Below are 13,941 nucleotides of genomic sequence, written 5' to 3'. Positions count from 1 at the left end.
CAGTTGGGGGAAACTAGAAGGGGAGGTGAACAATGAGAGACTATGGACTCTGAAAAACAATCTGAAGGGTTTGAAGAGATGGGGGGGTGGGAGGTTGGGGGAACCAGGTTGTGGGTATTAGAGAGGGCATGGACTTCATGGAGCACTGGGTGTGGTACAAAAACAATGAATACTGTTATGCTGAAAATAAATTTTTAAAAAATGATTTAAAAAATAGAATACATTCTCTACACCAACAACAAGACAGAAGAAAGAGAAATTAAGGAGTCCATCCCATTTACAATTGCACCCAAAACTATAAGATACCTAGGAATAAACCTAACCAAAGAGACTAAGAATCTATACTCAGAAAACTATAAAGTACTCATGAAAGAAATTGAGGAAGACACAAAGAAATGGAAAAATGTTCCATGCTCCTGGATTGGAAGAATAAATATTGTGAAAATGTCTATGCTACCTAAAGCAATCTACACATTTAATGCAATTCCTATCAAAGTAACATCCATTTTTTTCAAAGAAATGGAACAAATAATCCTAAAATTTATATGGAACCAGAAAAGACCTCGAATAGCCAAAGGAATATTGAAAAAGAAAGCCAAAGTTGGTGGCATCACAATTCCGGACTTCCAGCTCTATTACAAAGCTGTCCTCATCAAGACAGCATGGTACTGGCACAAAAACAGACACATAGATCAATGGAACAGAATAGAGAGCCCAGAAATAGACCCTCAACTCTATGGTCAACTCATCTTCGACAAAGCAGGAAAGAATGTCCAATGGAACAAAGACAGCCTCTTCAATAAATGGTGTTGGGAAAATTGGACAGCCACATGCAGAAAAATGAAATTGGATCATTTCCTTACACCACACACGAAAATAGACTCAAAATGGATGAAGGATCTCAATGTGAGAAAGGAATCCATCCAAATCCTTGAGGAGAACACAGGCAGCAACCTCTTCGACCTCAGCCGCAGCAACATCTTCCTAGGAACATCGCCAAAGGCAAGGGAAGCAAGGGCAAAAATGAACTTTTGGGATTTTATCAAGATCAAAAGCTTTTGCACAGCAAAGGAAACAGTTAACAAAACCAAAAGACAACTGACAGAATGGGAGAAGATATTTGCAAATGACATATCAGATAAAGGGCTAGTGTCCAAAATCTATAAAGAACTTAGCAAACTCAACACCCAAAGAACAAATAATCCAATCAAGAAATGGGCAGAGGACATGAACAGACATTTCTGCAAAGAAGACATCCAGATGGCCAACAGACACATGAAAAAATGCTCCATATCACTCGGCATCAGGGAAATACAAATCAAAACCACCATGAGATATCACCTCACACCAGTCAGAATGGCTAAAATTAACAAGTCAGGAAATGACAGATGCTGGCGAGGAGGCGGAGAAAGGGGAACCCTCCTACACTGTTGGTGGGAATGCAAGCTGGTGCAACCACTCTGGAAAACAGCATGGAGGTTCCTCAAAATGTTGAAAATAGAACTACCCTATGACCCTGCAATTGCACTGCTGGGTATTTACCCTAAAGATACAAACATAGTGATCCGAAGGGGCACATGCACCCGAATGTTTATAGCAGCAATGTCTACAATAGCCAAACTATGGAAAGAACCTAGATGTCCATCAACAGACGAATGGATAAAGAAGATGTGGTATATATACACAATGGAATACTATGCAGCCATCAAAAGAAATGAAATCTTGCCATTTGCGACGACATGGATGGAACTAGAGGGTATCATGCTTAGCGAAATAAGTCAATCGGAGAAAGACAACTATCATATGATCTCCCTGATATGAGGGAGAGGAGATGCAACATGGGGGGTTGAGGGGGTAGGAGAAGAGTAAATGAAACAAGATGGGATTGGGAGGGAGACAAACCATAAGTGACTCTTAATCTCACAAAACAAAATGAGGGTTGATGGGGGGAGGGGGTTGGGAGAGGGGGTGGGGTTATGGATATTGGGGAGAGTATATCCTATGGTGAGTGTTGTGAAGTGTGTAAACCTGGCGATTCACAGACCTGTACCCCTGGGGATAAAAATATATGTTTATAAAGCTGTAAAAAAAAAAAAAAAAGGATGAATACCCAAGTTTTGTAGCAACATGGACGGGACTGGAAGAGATTATGCTGAGTGAAATAAGTCAAGCAGAAAGAGTCAATTATCATATGGTTTCACTTATTTGTGGAGCATAACAAATAGCATGGAGGACAAGGGGAGATGGAGAGGAGAAGGGAGTTGAGGGAAATTGGAAGGGGAGGTGAACCATGAGAGACTATGGACTCTGAAAAACGATCTGAGAATTTTGAAGGGGTGGGGGGTGGGAGGTTGGGGGCACCAGGTGGTGGGTATTGTAGAGGGCACGGATTGCATGGAGCACTGGGTGTGGTGCAAAAATAATGAATACTGTTATGCTGAAAAAAAAAATAAATTATTATTGCCATTATGAATAATGCTATAATTGATAGGCTTGTACATAAACTATGTGCATCATTTCTTTTAAATTTTTAATCAACTTATAGGAGATGTGATTTTCACATAATAAACTTAACTATTTTTAGAGAAAAAAATAAATAAATAAATAAATAAAAAGAAAATGTTCCCAATCTGGGGAATGAAATAAGCTTTTGTGTCCTGCATGCATAAATGCCAGCCCCCAAGAACAAGGAATCTAGAAAAACCTCCAGACACTTGATTATGAAATTCACAAATCATAATTTTAGAAAAGAGGTCCTGAGGTCAGCTAGAGGGAAGAGATTCCACATGTGCAGAGGAAGGTCTATCAGAATAATATCAGACCTGTCCCCAGAAACCTGGCAAGCCAGAAACAGTTGGCAAGACATATTCAGGGCACTAAATGAGAAGAGCATGCACCCAAGAATCATTTATCAAGCGAGGCTGACATTCAAAATGGATAGAAAGATAAAGACTTTCCAAGACCACCAAGGTTTAAAAGACTATGGGATCACCAAGCCAGCACAACAAGGAATATTAAGGAGTGCTCTATAAAAAAAAAAAAAAAAAGAAATAACCCAAGAGTAACATAGAACAGAAATTTACAGAGGCAATTTATAGAAACAAGGAGTTCACAGGCAACATGATGTCTATAAAAACTTATCTTTCAATTATCACTCTCAACATGCACAGACTAAATGCTCCCATAAAATGGCACAGAGTTGCAGACTGGATAAAACGACAGGACGCATCCATATGATGTCTACAAGAGATACATTTGGAACCCAAATATACATGCACACTGGAAGTGAAGGGATGGAAAAGAACCTTTCACTCCATGGGCCTCAAAAGAAAGATGCAGTAGTGATCCTCATATCAGATAAATAAGATTTTAAGTTAAAGACTGTAGTCAGAGATACAGAAGGACACCACACCATTCTTAAAGGATCTATCCACGAAGAAGATTTAACAGTTGTAAATATTTATGCTTTGCAATATGGGAGAAGCCAACTACATAAGCCAAAGTTAATCAAAATAAAGAGTCATATTGATATGAATACATTAACTTTAGGGGAACTTAATATGCCACTCTCAGTAGTAGACAGATCATCCTGGCAGAAAATCAATAAAGAAACAAGAGCTTTAAATGATACCTTGGACTTGATGGACATCTTAGATATATACAGAACATTCCACCCTAAAACAGAAGAATACTCATGCTCCCCCAGTGCACATGGAACTTTTTCCCGAATAGACCACATACTGGGTCACAACAGGGCTCAACTGATACCAAAAGACTGAGATTATCCCCTACATATTCTCAGACCACAATACTTTTAAACTGGAACTCAACTACAAGAAGAAGTTTGGAAAAAAACACTTGAAAGGTGAACAACACCCTGTTTAAGAATGTTTAGATCAACCAGGAAATCAAATAAGAACTTAAACAGTTCATGGAAAACAGTGAGAATGAAGACACATTGGTCCAAAACCTATGGGATACAGCCAAGTTAGTTCTAAGGGAGGAATACATAACCATCCATGCCTCACTCAAAAAAAAAAAAAAAAAAAAAAAAAAAAGAAAAAAAAAGAAAGAAAAGAAAAGAAAAGAAAAAGAAAAATCCAGAATACACCAGCTGTCTTTACACCTTAAAGAACTAGAAAATCAACAGCAAATTAATCCAACTCTATGAACAAGAAGGGAAATTATCAAGATTAGAGCAGAGATCAATGGGTTAGAAACTAGAGATACAGGATAACACATCAACGGAACTATAAAATGGTTCTTTGAAAGAACCAGTAAGATCAATAAACCACTGTCCAAACAAATCAAAAGTAAAATGGTGAGGACTCAAATTAATAAAATTTTGAATGAAATGGGAGAGATCATGACTAACAACAAGGAAATAGAAACAATCAAGAAGGCCAAAATTAACAAGGCAGTAACAAAAAGTGTTGGAGAGGATGTGGAGAAAGGGAAAACATTTTACCCTGTTGGTGGGAATGCAAGTTGATAAAGCCACTTTGGAAAACAGTGTGGAGATTCCTTAAGAAATTAAAAATAGAACTACCCTCTGACCCTGCAATTTCATTACTGGGCATTTACCCCAAAGATACAGATTTAGTGAAAGAAGGGCCTTCTGTACCCCAATGTTCATAACATCAATGGCCACAAATGCCAAACTGTGTAAAGAGCCAAGATGCCCTTCAAAAGACGAATGGATAAAGAAGAAATGGCCCATATATACAATGGAATACTATGCCTCCATCACCCAATTTTTGTATGAATATGGATGGGACTGGAGAGGATTATTCTGAGTGAAATAAGTCAAGCAGAGAGAGTCAATTATCAAGCAGTTTCACTTGTGGAGCATAAGGAATAACACAGAGAATGTTGGGAGAAGGAGAGGCAAAGGGAGCTAGAGGAAATCGGAAGGGGAGATAAAGGATGAGAGACTGGACTCTGAGAAACACAGTGAGGGTTTTGGAGGGGGAGCAGATTTGTGGGGTTAGTTAAGCCTGGTGGTAGGTATTAAGGAGGTATTAAGGAGGGCATTCATTGCATGGAACTCTGGGTGTGGTGCATAAACAATGAATCTTGGAACACTGAAAAAATAAATTAAAATAAAATAAAATAAGTAAAAATATATATGGACCTTAAAAAAAATTGCCATGCTAACAAAAAAGAGCGGTCAGAAAACAAGGGAGGTAAAAAAAGAGCAGAAGACAGTTTCCCCAACAATGTTATAGTCTCATTACCAATACAGTCACCAAATATTTAATCCTGCATGATACGGTCTGGGGAAACCTAACAGGAGACCCTTGCAGCAACAAAAATGACAGTACAATGTGTCATTCTATAAGGGGAGGCCATATAGATTTTGTACCACATATGAACATGGAGGAACTTCAAGCCGTAACCTTAGTTCAATCTGGTCCTTATTGGTAATGGCCCCAGGACATGACTGAAGAAAACTTAAATGCTAGGTAATCCTGACTGACTGCTAACAGAATCACCATTCAATGCACCCTATGTTGGTTTTCTGGAATTCATTAGTGACCTGGAAAAAAAAATAATGTTTCAGTCCCAAACATGGTGTAGGGGACCTACCCTACTGTCCTGGGTTGTAACACCACAAATACCCTTCTGAAAATCAGAATTCTGTAGTACTGTTGGGTGGTGTCATAGGGGTTCTGAGTCAGCTTGAAGCTATTCTGTGCTGGTCCCGAAAGGACAATGTTCTTGTTATGTCAACTGGGAAGACATTATATTAAATGGTGCACATTTGGACAGTGTTGTCCACAGTGAAATGCAATTTTCTGTATTTAGGGTCTCTGGAAGCCACATAAGCACTAAGCACTGACTCACATCCTTACATCAAGTTTCATCCTCTGTTACCATGAGTTGTTATCAAGATCTGAGCTCCAGGTATATATAAATGGACAGTCATGCACACAGACAAGTTTGAATGAAGAAACTTGACTTACAAGGGCATATAGCCATATGATCAGTGACACCTGGGTATAGAAGTGTCACATTTCCAAACACTTCTCAGCAAATGGAGTCTGTGAGCTTCATCATGCCAAGGATTTCTCTGAACTTCACAAATCTTAATTATCAGATAAGGGTTCCATAGAGATGCAAGTAAAAAGATCACAGGGCATCCATTTCCCCTGTCTTTTGGTCCTGTCAGTTGTGGACAGGCACCAGTCATCCCAGTCCTTCTCTCACCTTCTAACCCCTATTCCAGGGCCAGGTGTTGTTGAGTGTTCCATCCACAGAGTCTGGAATGTTTTTGTATAGATTTTTAAAAATGTGTTAGTGATACAGAGAGAGTATATGATTGAGGGATTGGGGAGAGAGTCAGAGGGAGAGGGAGAAGTAGAATTCTGGCTGAGCAGGGAGCCCAACGTGCAGCTCAATCTGAGGACCCTAATGTGCCTCTTGATACGAGAACCCTGGGGTCATGACCTGAGACAAACACAGACAATTAACTGAGCCACTCAGACATCCATGAATATTTTTGAAACAAATATATATAAATACATCATGTATTCAATATTATTCTGTTGTTCTAGAAACCAAAGTATTAAAACAACAGGTTTGAATATTACAGGACAACCTCATTAGTGCACATAGAAGCAAAACGTCCTCAAAATATTAGTAAGTACAATTTATGATATATTGAGAATGATTCAGTTTTATTATAGTGGAAGATGTGGATTGGGACATGTGCAAAGTCTCTGGAGGATGATGTAAATGAATGTTACAGGGACACTCATGTGAGGTAAGTAATATGCCCCCTACATCCACTGCCCCAGTTAGGGAGGGATCCCCTGAACTTTCAGCTCTAGTTTCCTGTTAAAGTTTGGGAGAAAAATATGGTGTCACTGCAAAAAATGCCTTGGGACTTAGAGATATTCCAGCCCATGCCAAGAGGAATGCATGGGCAGGGTTCTTCAAGGATTAAAAGCACAGTCCAAAGAAAGCCCTTGGCTGTGCAAGCAGCAGCATCTTGGGACACCTGGCGAGCTGAAGTCTGTCCTTGATGTAAGGGGTTCCTGCTGCCATGGTGCTCCTCATACACCCAGCTTCTTACTTCTCCCATTCACAGCTGGCTTCTACTTGCTACTTAGACACTCCTCAGGAGCAGGATTTCAGTAATGCAGACCTATTGGAATGATTCAGATGATTGGCAAGGATGTCTCAGGGCTCCCTCTACTGGTCAGGGATCCTTCTGGAAACTATGGAGTCTAGATTTATTCCTTTTTTTTTTTTAATTATTTATTTCTTTTCAGCGTAAAAGTATTCATAGTTTTTGCACCACCCACTCCCAGTGCTCCATGCAATCTGTGCCCGCCCTAAAACCCACCACCTGGTTCCCCCAACCTCCCACCCCCCGCCCCTTCAAAACCCTCAGGTTGTTTTTCAGAGTCCATTTTCTCTCATGGTTCACCTCCCCTTCCAATTTCCCTCAACTCCATTCTCCTCTCCATCTCCCCATGTCCTCCATGTTATTTGTTATGCTCCACAAATAAGTGAAACCATATGATAATTGACTCTTTCTACTTGATTTATTTCAATCAGCATAATCTCTTCCAGTCCTGTCCATGTTGCTGCAAAAGTTAGGTATTCATCCTTTCTGATGGATGCATAATACTCCATAGTGTATATGGACCACATCTTCCTTATCCATTCGTCCGTTGAAGGGCATCTTGGTTCTTTCCACAGTTTGGCGACCGTGGCCATTGCTGCTATAAACATTGGGGGACAGATGGTCCTTCTTTTCACTACATCTGTATCTTTGAGGTAAATACCCAGTAGTGCAATTGCAGGGTCATAGGGAAGCTCTTTTTTTTAATTTCTTGAGGAATCTCCACACTGTTTTCCAAAGTGGCTGCACCAACTTGCATTCCCATCAACAGTGTAAGAGGGTTCCCCTTTCTCCACATCCTCTCCAACACATGTTGTTTCCTGTCTTGCCAGTTTTAGCCATTCTAGCTGGTTTAAGGTGATATCTCAATGTGGTTTTAATTTGAATCTCCCTGATGGCTAGTGATGATGAACATTTTTTCATGTGTCTGATAGCCATTTGTATGTCTTCATTGGAGAAGTGTCTGTTCATATCTTCTGCCCATTTTTTGATATGATTATCTGTTTTGTGTGTGTTGAGTTTGAGGAGTTCTTTATAGATCCTGGATATCAACCTTTTGTCTGTACTGTCATTTGCAGATATCTTCTCCCATTCCGTGGGTTGCCTCTTTGTACTGTTTCCTTTTCTATGCAAAAGGTTTTGATCTTGATGAAGTCCCAAAAGTCCATTTTCGCTTTTGTTTCCTTTGCCTTTGGAGACATATCCTGAAAGAAGTTGCTGTGGCTGATATTGGAGAGGTTACTGCCTATGTTCTCCTCTAGGATTCTAATGGATTCCTGTCTCACGTTGAGGTCTTTTATCCATTTTGAGTTTATCTTTGTGTACGGTGTAAGAAAATGGTCAAGTTTCATTCTTCTACATATAGCTGTCCAGTTTTCCCAGCACCATTTATGGAAGGGACTGTCTTTTTTCCACTGTATATTTTTTCCTGTTTTGTCAGAGATTATTTGACCGTAGAGTTGAGGGTCAGAAGAGACCCCGAATAGCTAAGGAAATGTTGACAAACAAAAATAAAACTGGCGGCATTACATTACCTGATTTCAAGCTTTACTACAAAGCTGTGATCACCAAGACAGCATGGTACTGGCATACAAACAGACACATAGACCAGTGGAACAGAGTAGAGAGCCCAGATATGGACCCTCAACTCTATGGTTAAATAATCTTCGACAAAATAGATTTATTCCTGATGAATTACACAATGCCTGCAGCATCCTTTATCAGCAATATCCATAGATAGCTCTCAGTCTAGTGTGTTACACCTCAAAGTATTTCAGGATTTCATAGTGGCTCATGAGAACTGACATATGTGCCTTCAGATATTACAATTATCCTTCCCAATGCTTCCCTTTTCTCTTAAGTTTTAGGTGTTCATCTTCATCTCAAAATTTGATTACACAATTACATATTTTCACAATGTTCTGAAAAATAACTTCTTTGTTAGACAGAATTGAATTTAATATGAATATTTATGTCTGGTGTCAATTAACTTCCTGAACACAGGTGATGAGAAAAAAAATATATGATCGTGCACATTTCATTATACAGTTTACTAATGATTCAGAAATGAGTATTGAATCACATTTTTAGCATAATGGGATCAATCCCAATTTTGTGGTTTCTCTTTCACCTGTTACTGAATAAATTGTATGTTCCTCCCAAATTCACACCCACATCCCTAGGCACACTTCTAGTTCTTTCTACTCCATAGCAATTTACAAGGAAAGGGTATTTTATAATGCTCCAGAATTTTCACACAAATGTCTTCAGACAGTGTCATTTTAGTTCAGATTATAGGGCACACGTTTTTTATTTTTTTATTTTTTTCCCTGATGTTGGGATAAATCACATAACTTAGTGTTGGTATGGTTATCTTTCTCCTCAAAACCAGAGGTTACATCCATGCTTTTTAATATAATAGATAACTTCCAAGAACAAAGGAGGGTAGCCACCCCAGCCTGGAGTGCGGCTCAGTGTCAGCTCCCCCAGCCCTTGTCTACTTGCTCATGGCCACTCGAGAAGTGGTCCAGGATTAAGTCTGATGGGAACATGTCCCTCTACCCCTACATGGGTGCTGATTCCTTACTGGATTCCTATCTGCAGAGGTGACCACTGAGATCCTTCAAAGAGACAAGAAGAGATTTCACTGGGAGGCAAAGAAAATGTTCCCAGGAATGAGTCAGATTTGGGGTGAACTAGAAGCCAGGAGGTACAGAACACACCCATGTCCTCATTCATTCTTAGGCTTTCTGGAGAAGAGACTTGGGACTGAGGTCACTAATGACATGGGGAACTGATTTGGCAAAAATGACCCCTATCACTGTGTCACAGTCACCATGCAGATATTGGCTTATGTGAGGTCCCAGTATTTGTCTCTTTTGAGATTTCCCCCAGGGGACATACGGGTGACCCTGAGGCAGGGAGAGACAGGAAGGTGATTTACATGAAGTGCCTTCTACTTCTAGTGGGTCTCAAGTGATGAAAATGTGCCAAGGATACCGTATTCCAGCACAGAAGTGAGGAGACCTCGTCTTGTGAGGGTCCCCACAATGGGCTGCATGGTGTTTCTCAGGCTCCTTGCTTACACATCATGTCAAAAGAAAGGACTCTGCATTTATGGGGGCCACATAAAAGCAGGATCTCAGCATGATCCTTGTCTCCCATAACAACATCTTTCTCGCCTTTAGATTTAGGAGCTTGTTCTCAGACTGCAGATATCTAAGACCCATCACTGTCAGTGTCTCCAAGAGGGACAGTCAAAATCATCTCTGCCCTGAGCACTGGGTCAGTATTGACCAGCAAACTCCTTGACTGGTACCAGCAGATCCTAGACCAGGCTTCCATGCTCCCTGGTCTACTAGACAAACAGCTACCACTTTGGGGAACCTGATCACTTTTCCAGGTCCATCTCTAGGAACAAAGCTGTCCTCACCATCACAGGGGCTTAGCCTAAGGACTGTCATTATGCTCTGAGTATAGGTACTTATATTTGCACAGTGATTTAAATTTACTTGGAAGTGCAACGACAACCTCCTCCTTTTTTCAGAATGGCTCTATCCTTAGAGGCAGGAGAGTAAGTGAGAAGGGAAAATGGCTAGCACCGCCATGAGAAGGGAGGGTCCCTGGTCCCATTCTCCTGTCCAGTGGTTCACCCCCATATGTCCCACCTCATCTCTCCTAGTGTGTGTCCATTTCCCGGTGTGGCTTTCCAGGATTGGGCTTCCTCTCTCCCGCTCTGCCTAGAACGTTTAGGAATAGATGCTCAGCCCTACAATATATCAACTGAAAGTGAAATTCAGAGACTCCACTCCTCCCTGAGAGATGCTTCTTACTCAAATGACGTTAATAGACATGCACTCATTTTAAAAAAAAAAATTTGTAACAGTAACCAAGTTAATAATTGACAGACATGAGCTGAACCCATAGCCCATCTGATATTCTTCTCCACCTGCCAGATGCTTCTATTCAGTGTGCAGTGAAGATCATGAAAGAGAAGAAGCATTTAAAACAGCTCATGTGTGAATGCTGTCCAAGATAGTTAAAGCCCTCTTGATATGCATGTCCCACATTTTTCACCTCTATTGACAGGGCATCACTTAAATAACTGATGGTGTTTTTACTTTTTAGTAGTGTAATTTGTAAACTGTTCAAAACTTTAATATTAACCATGTGGTAGATTTTTAAATTATGTTAATCTTGGAAGGCATTTGCTCTTCAAGATATCACACAATCAATTCATATAAAAACTGGGGTCACAGTAGGGCCACATGTCCCATCAGTGTTTGTGGACTGTCAGTGACCAAATGTCAAGTCTTGACCCCAACATCATTTTCACAAGGAACTGCAGTTTGCCCTGTGGACAGTAGGGGACACTGCAGGCCTACCCCTGGGTATACACAGTGGGGACCCCTACTTTGTAATTCTTCCAAACCCCAGGGATGGGGTTTTGTTGCCTACGTGTGGTGGTGGGGACTCAGCAGCTGTGCCCCCTCCCCCTGGGCAGAGTGCCCAGAGTGTCACTGGTCTGTGAATATTCTCAGCAGCTGCTTCCTCACTGGCCCCTCCCTGGGGACAAACTATGAGACTCTCAATCAGACTCTAGTCTGTCAAAAAAACAAGCTCACACTTAAGCTCATGCTCAGGATGAAACAAATTTTCTAGTATAGAAAAAGTTCATGGGAACTGCCCTCCTCTTTCAAGCCACTGGAGAAAACTAGAAGTTTGGTGACCCAGCCCCAGCTTGGCACTCAGGACAGCTGTGTCCCCACAGCCAGGGATCTCATCCTCCTTAATTCTACTCTTACTGCTCAGGCAAGGATGGACATTAGAGACCTGAATGTGACAGCAGGCAAGGATGGACATTAGAGACCTGAATGTGACAGATGATGTGTGTCCTCTTCTGTGAATGTATGTGTCCCCTGGCTGAACTCCTGTTTACACTTATCACCAAGAGCCAGCCAGTATCCCCTGAGCCTCCTGTGGATGCATATCCCCTGTGTTCTCTGTTCCCTGTATCTTTTTCTCTGCTCCACAGTGGTTTGCAGGCTCTCCTGGGTCAGGATAGCACATGTATCTTTCACTAGAGCCCCACCCACGGAGGATGCTCCATCAGGGTCAGCATACCAAGAACACACTTACAACCTTCCCTGGAAGGTCACTCTCACATGGTGAAAATACTGTCATCAGAGAAGCAAGGGAAGGAAAGGCTTGGTGGCTGTAGGGGGAAAAGCAGAAGTTTGCTCAGGGACCAGCAGGGGCACTATGAGACCGTGTCTGGAGGTTTCTGCAGGCTAGGGGCTGCCAAGTAGGCAGCCACCACAGAAAGGAGGCCCTGGATTTGTGCCCCTTGCTTCCAATAGGGACAGGACAGGTGTGTCCTCTTTGGACCTGACTTTCATGCACCTGGACCTGGGTGTGGTCTCAGCAGCGGTTTCTGCAGGCCTACCCATGGTAGAAATTAACATATCAGATATGCTACCTGTCCCAAGGGTCCCAGACTCTGAGTGCACACAGGGGAACAGCAGGGGAGGCTCCCATTTGCATGAGCAGCTCCTCCTCTGTGAACCCTGTAGGGAGAGGATAAGAGAGGCCTGGGGAAGCACAGTTCTATGTCACTGGACTAAGAAGGGGCTGTGTCACCATGGCCTGGAGCCCTGTCCTCCTCTTGCTCCTCTGTCATTGCACAGGTAGGGACAGTTCCCAGTGTAAGAGAGTGATCCCCAGCCTGAGTCAGATCCCTCTGGCTCAGCTTCTCAACCATACATACCCTATCCCTTCTCTTCATTCTGATGTGTCTTTCTTTGCAGGTTCTCTGTCCCAGCCTGTGCTGACCCAGCCAACCTCCCTCTCTGGATCTGTGGGAGCAACAGCCAGACTCACCTGCACCCTGAGCAGGGACATAAGTGTCAGTGGGAAAAACATGTACTGGTATCAGCAGAAGCCTGGAAGCCCTCCCCGGTTTTTCCTGTACTACTACTCAGACTCAGACAAACAGCTAGGACCTGGGGTCCCCAGTCGAGTCTCTGGATCCAAAGATACCTCCACAAATGCAGCAATTTTGCTCATCTCTGGGCTCCAGCCTGAGGACGAGGCTGATTATTACTGTCAGGTGTATAACAGTGATGCTCAGCACAGTGATAGACACAGATGAGAAAGTGAGACAGAAACTCCTCAGGACCATAGATTCTAAGCTGTTACCCTTTTACTGAGGATGTTAGTGGTTTAACTGATAACAATAGAACAAAAGCCTTGGGATTCTGGTTCAAAATAGTGCCATACCATAGCTGTCTCTCAACATTATGTAAAATGTTTACGATGACTCTAAAAACAAAAATTGATACCAATATTAGTAATTTATAAAATGGCATACAAATACAGTTAGAATGGACAACACACACCATTCCAAACAGTAAAAGAGGGAAGGAGGTAAAGGTGAAATCCTTGTAGATGCCATCCAGAATACCATAACACTGCCTAGGAAGGGTGTGTGTGTGTGTGTGTGTGTGTGTGTGTGTGCATATATGTGTGATGCGGGGAAACCCAATGGTTATCATGGCCCATGGCTGTGCCTTGTGCCTCTAACCGAGAAGCCTAGTTACAAACATAAACATATCTCCACTGCAAGGCTATGATTTTATCAGAGAACAGTGTCAGCCCACCAGGAACCAGCAGTAAGCCCCATTGGAAGAGAATGATTTTCTTAAACACATTGCTCTTAAAATAAAATGGCATTGTTGAATCAACCATGTCAGTAGTGCTTACAGCTCTGAAGACTGACACATATTTTTTCAACCTTGTATTCCTTCATT

At 41.8% G+C, this 13,941-nt stretch overlaps 1 gene segment (V, D, J or C); it reads left to right on the top strand.

Moving 5' to 3' along the window:
- The first annotated feature begins 12,685 nt into the window (after positions 1-12,685).
- Positions 12,686-13,283, top strand: LOC125081780 (probable non-functional immunoglobulin lambda variable 11-55). The segment is given in 2 exon segments: positions 12,686-12,819; positions 12,940-13,283. Coding segments are annotated over 2 exon segments (390 nt in total).
- The last annotated feature ends 658 nt before the right edge of the window (positions 13,284-13,941 follow it).

This window comes from Lutra lutra, chromosome 12, assembly GCF_902655055.1.
Source record: "Lutra lutra chromosome 12, mLutLut1.2, whole genome shotgun sequence".
NCBI lineage: Eukaryota > Metazoa > Chordata > Mammalia > Carnivora > Mustelidae > Lutra > Lutra lutra.
This window is presented reverse-complemented; position numbering and strand designations above follow the sequence as displayed.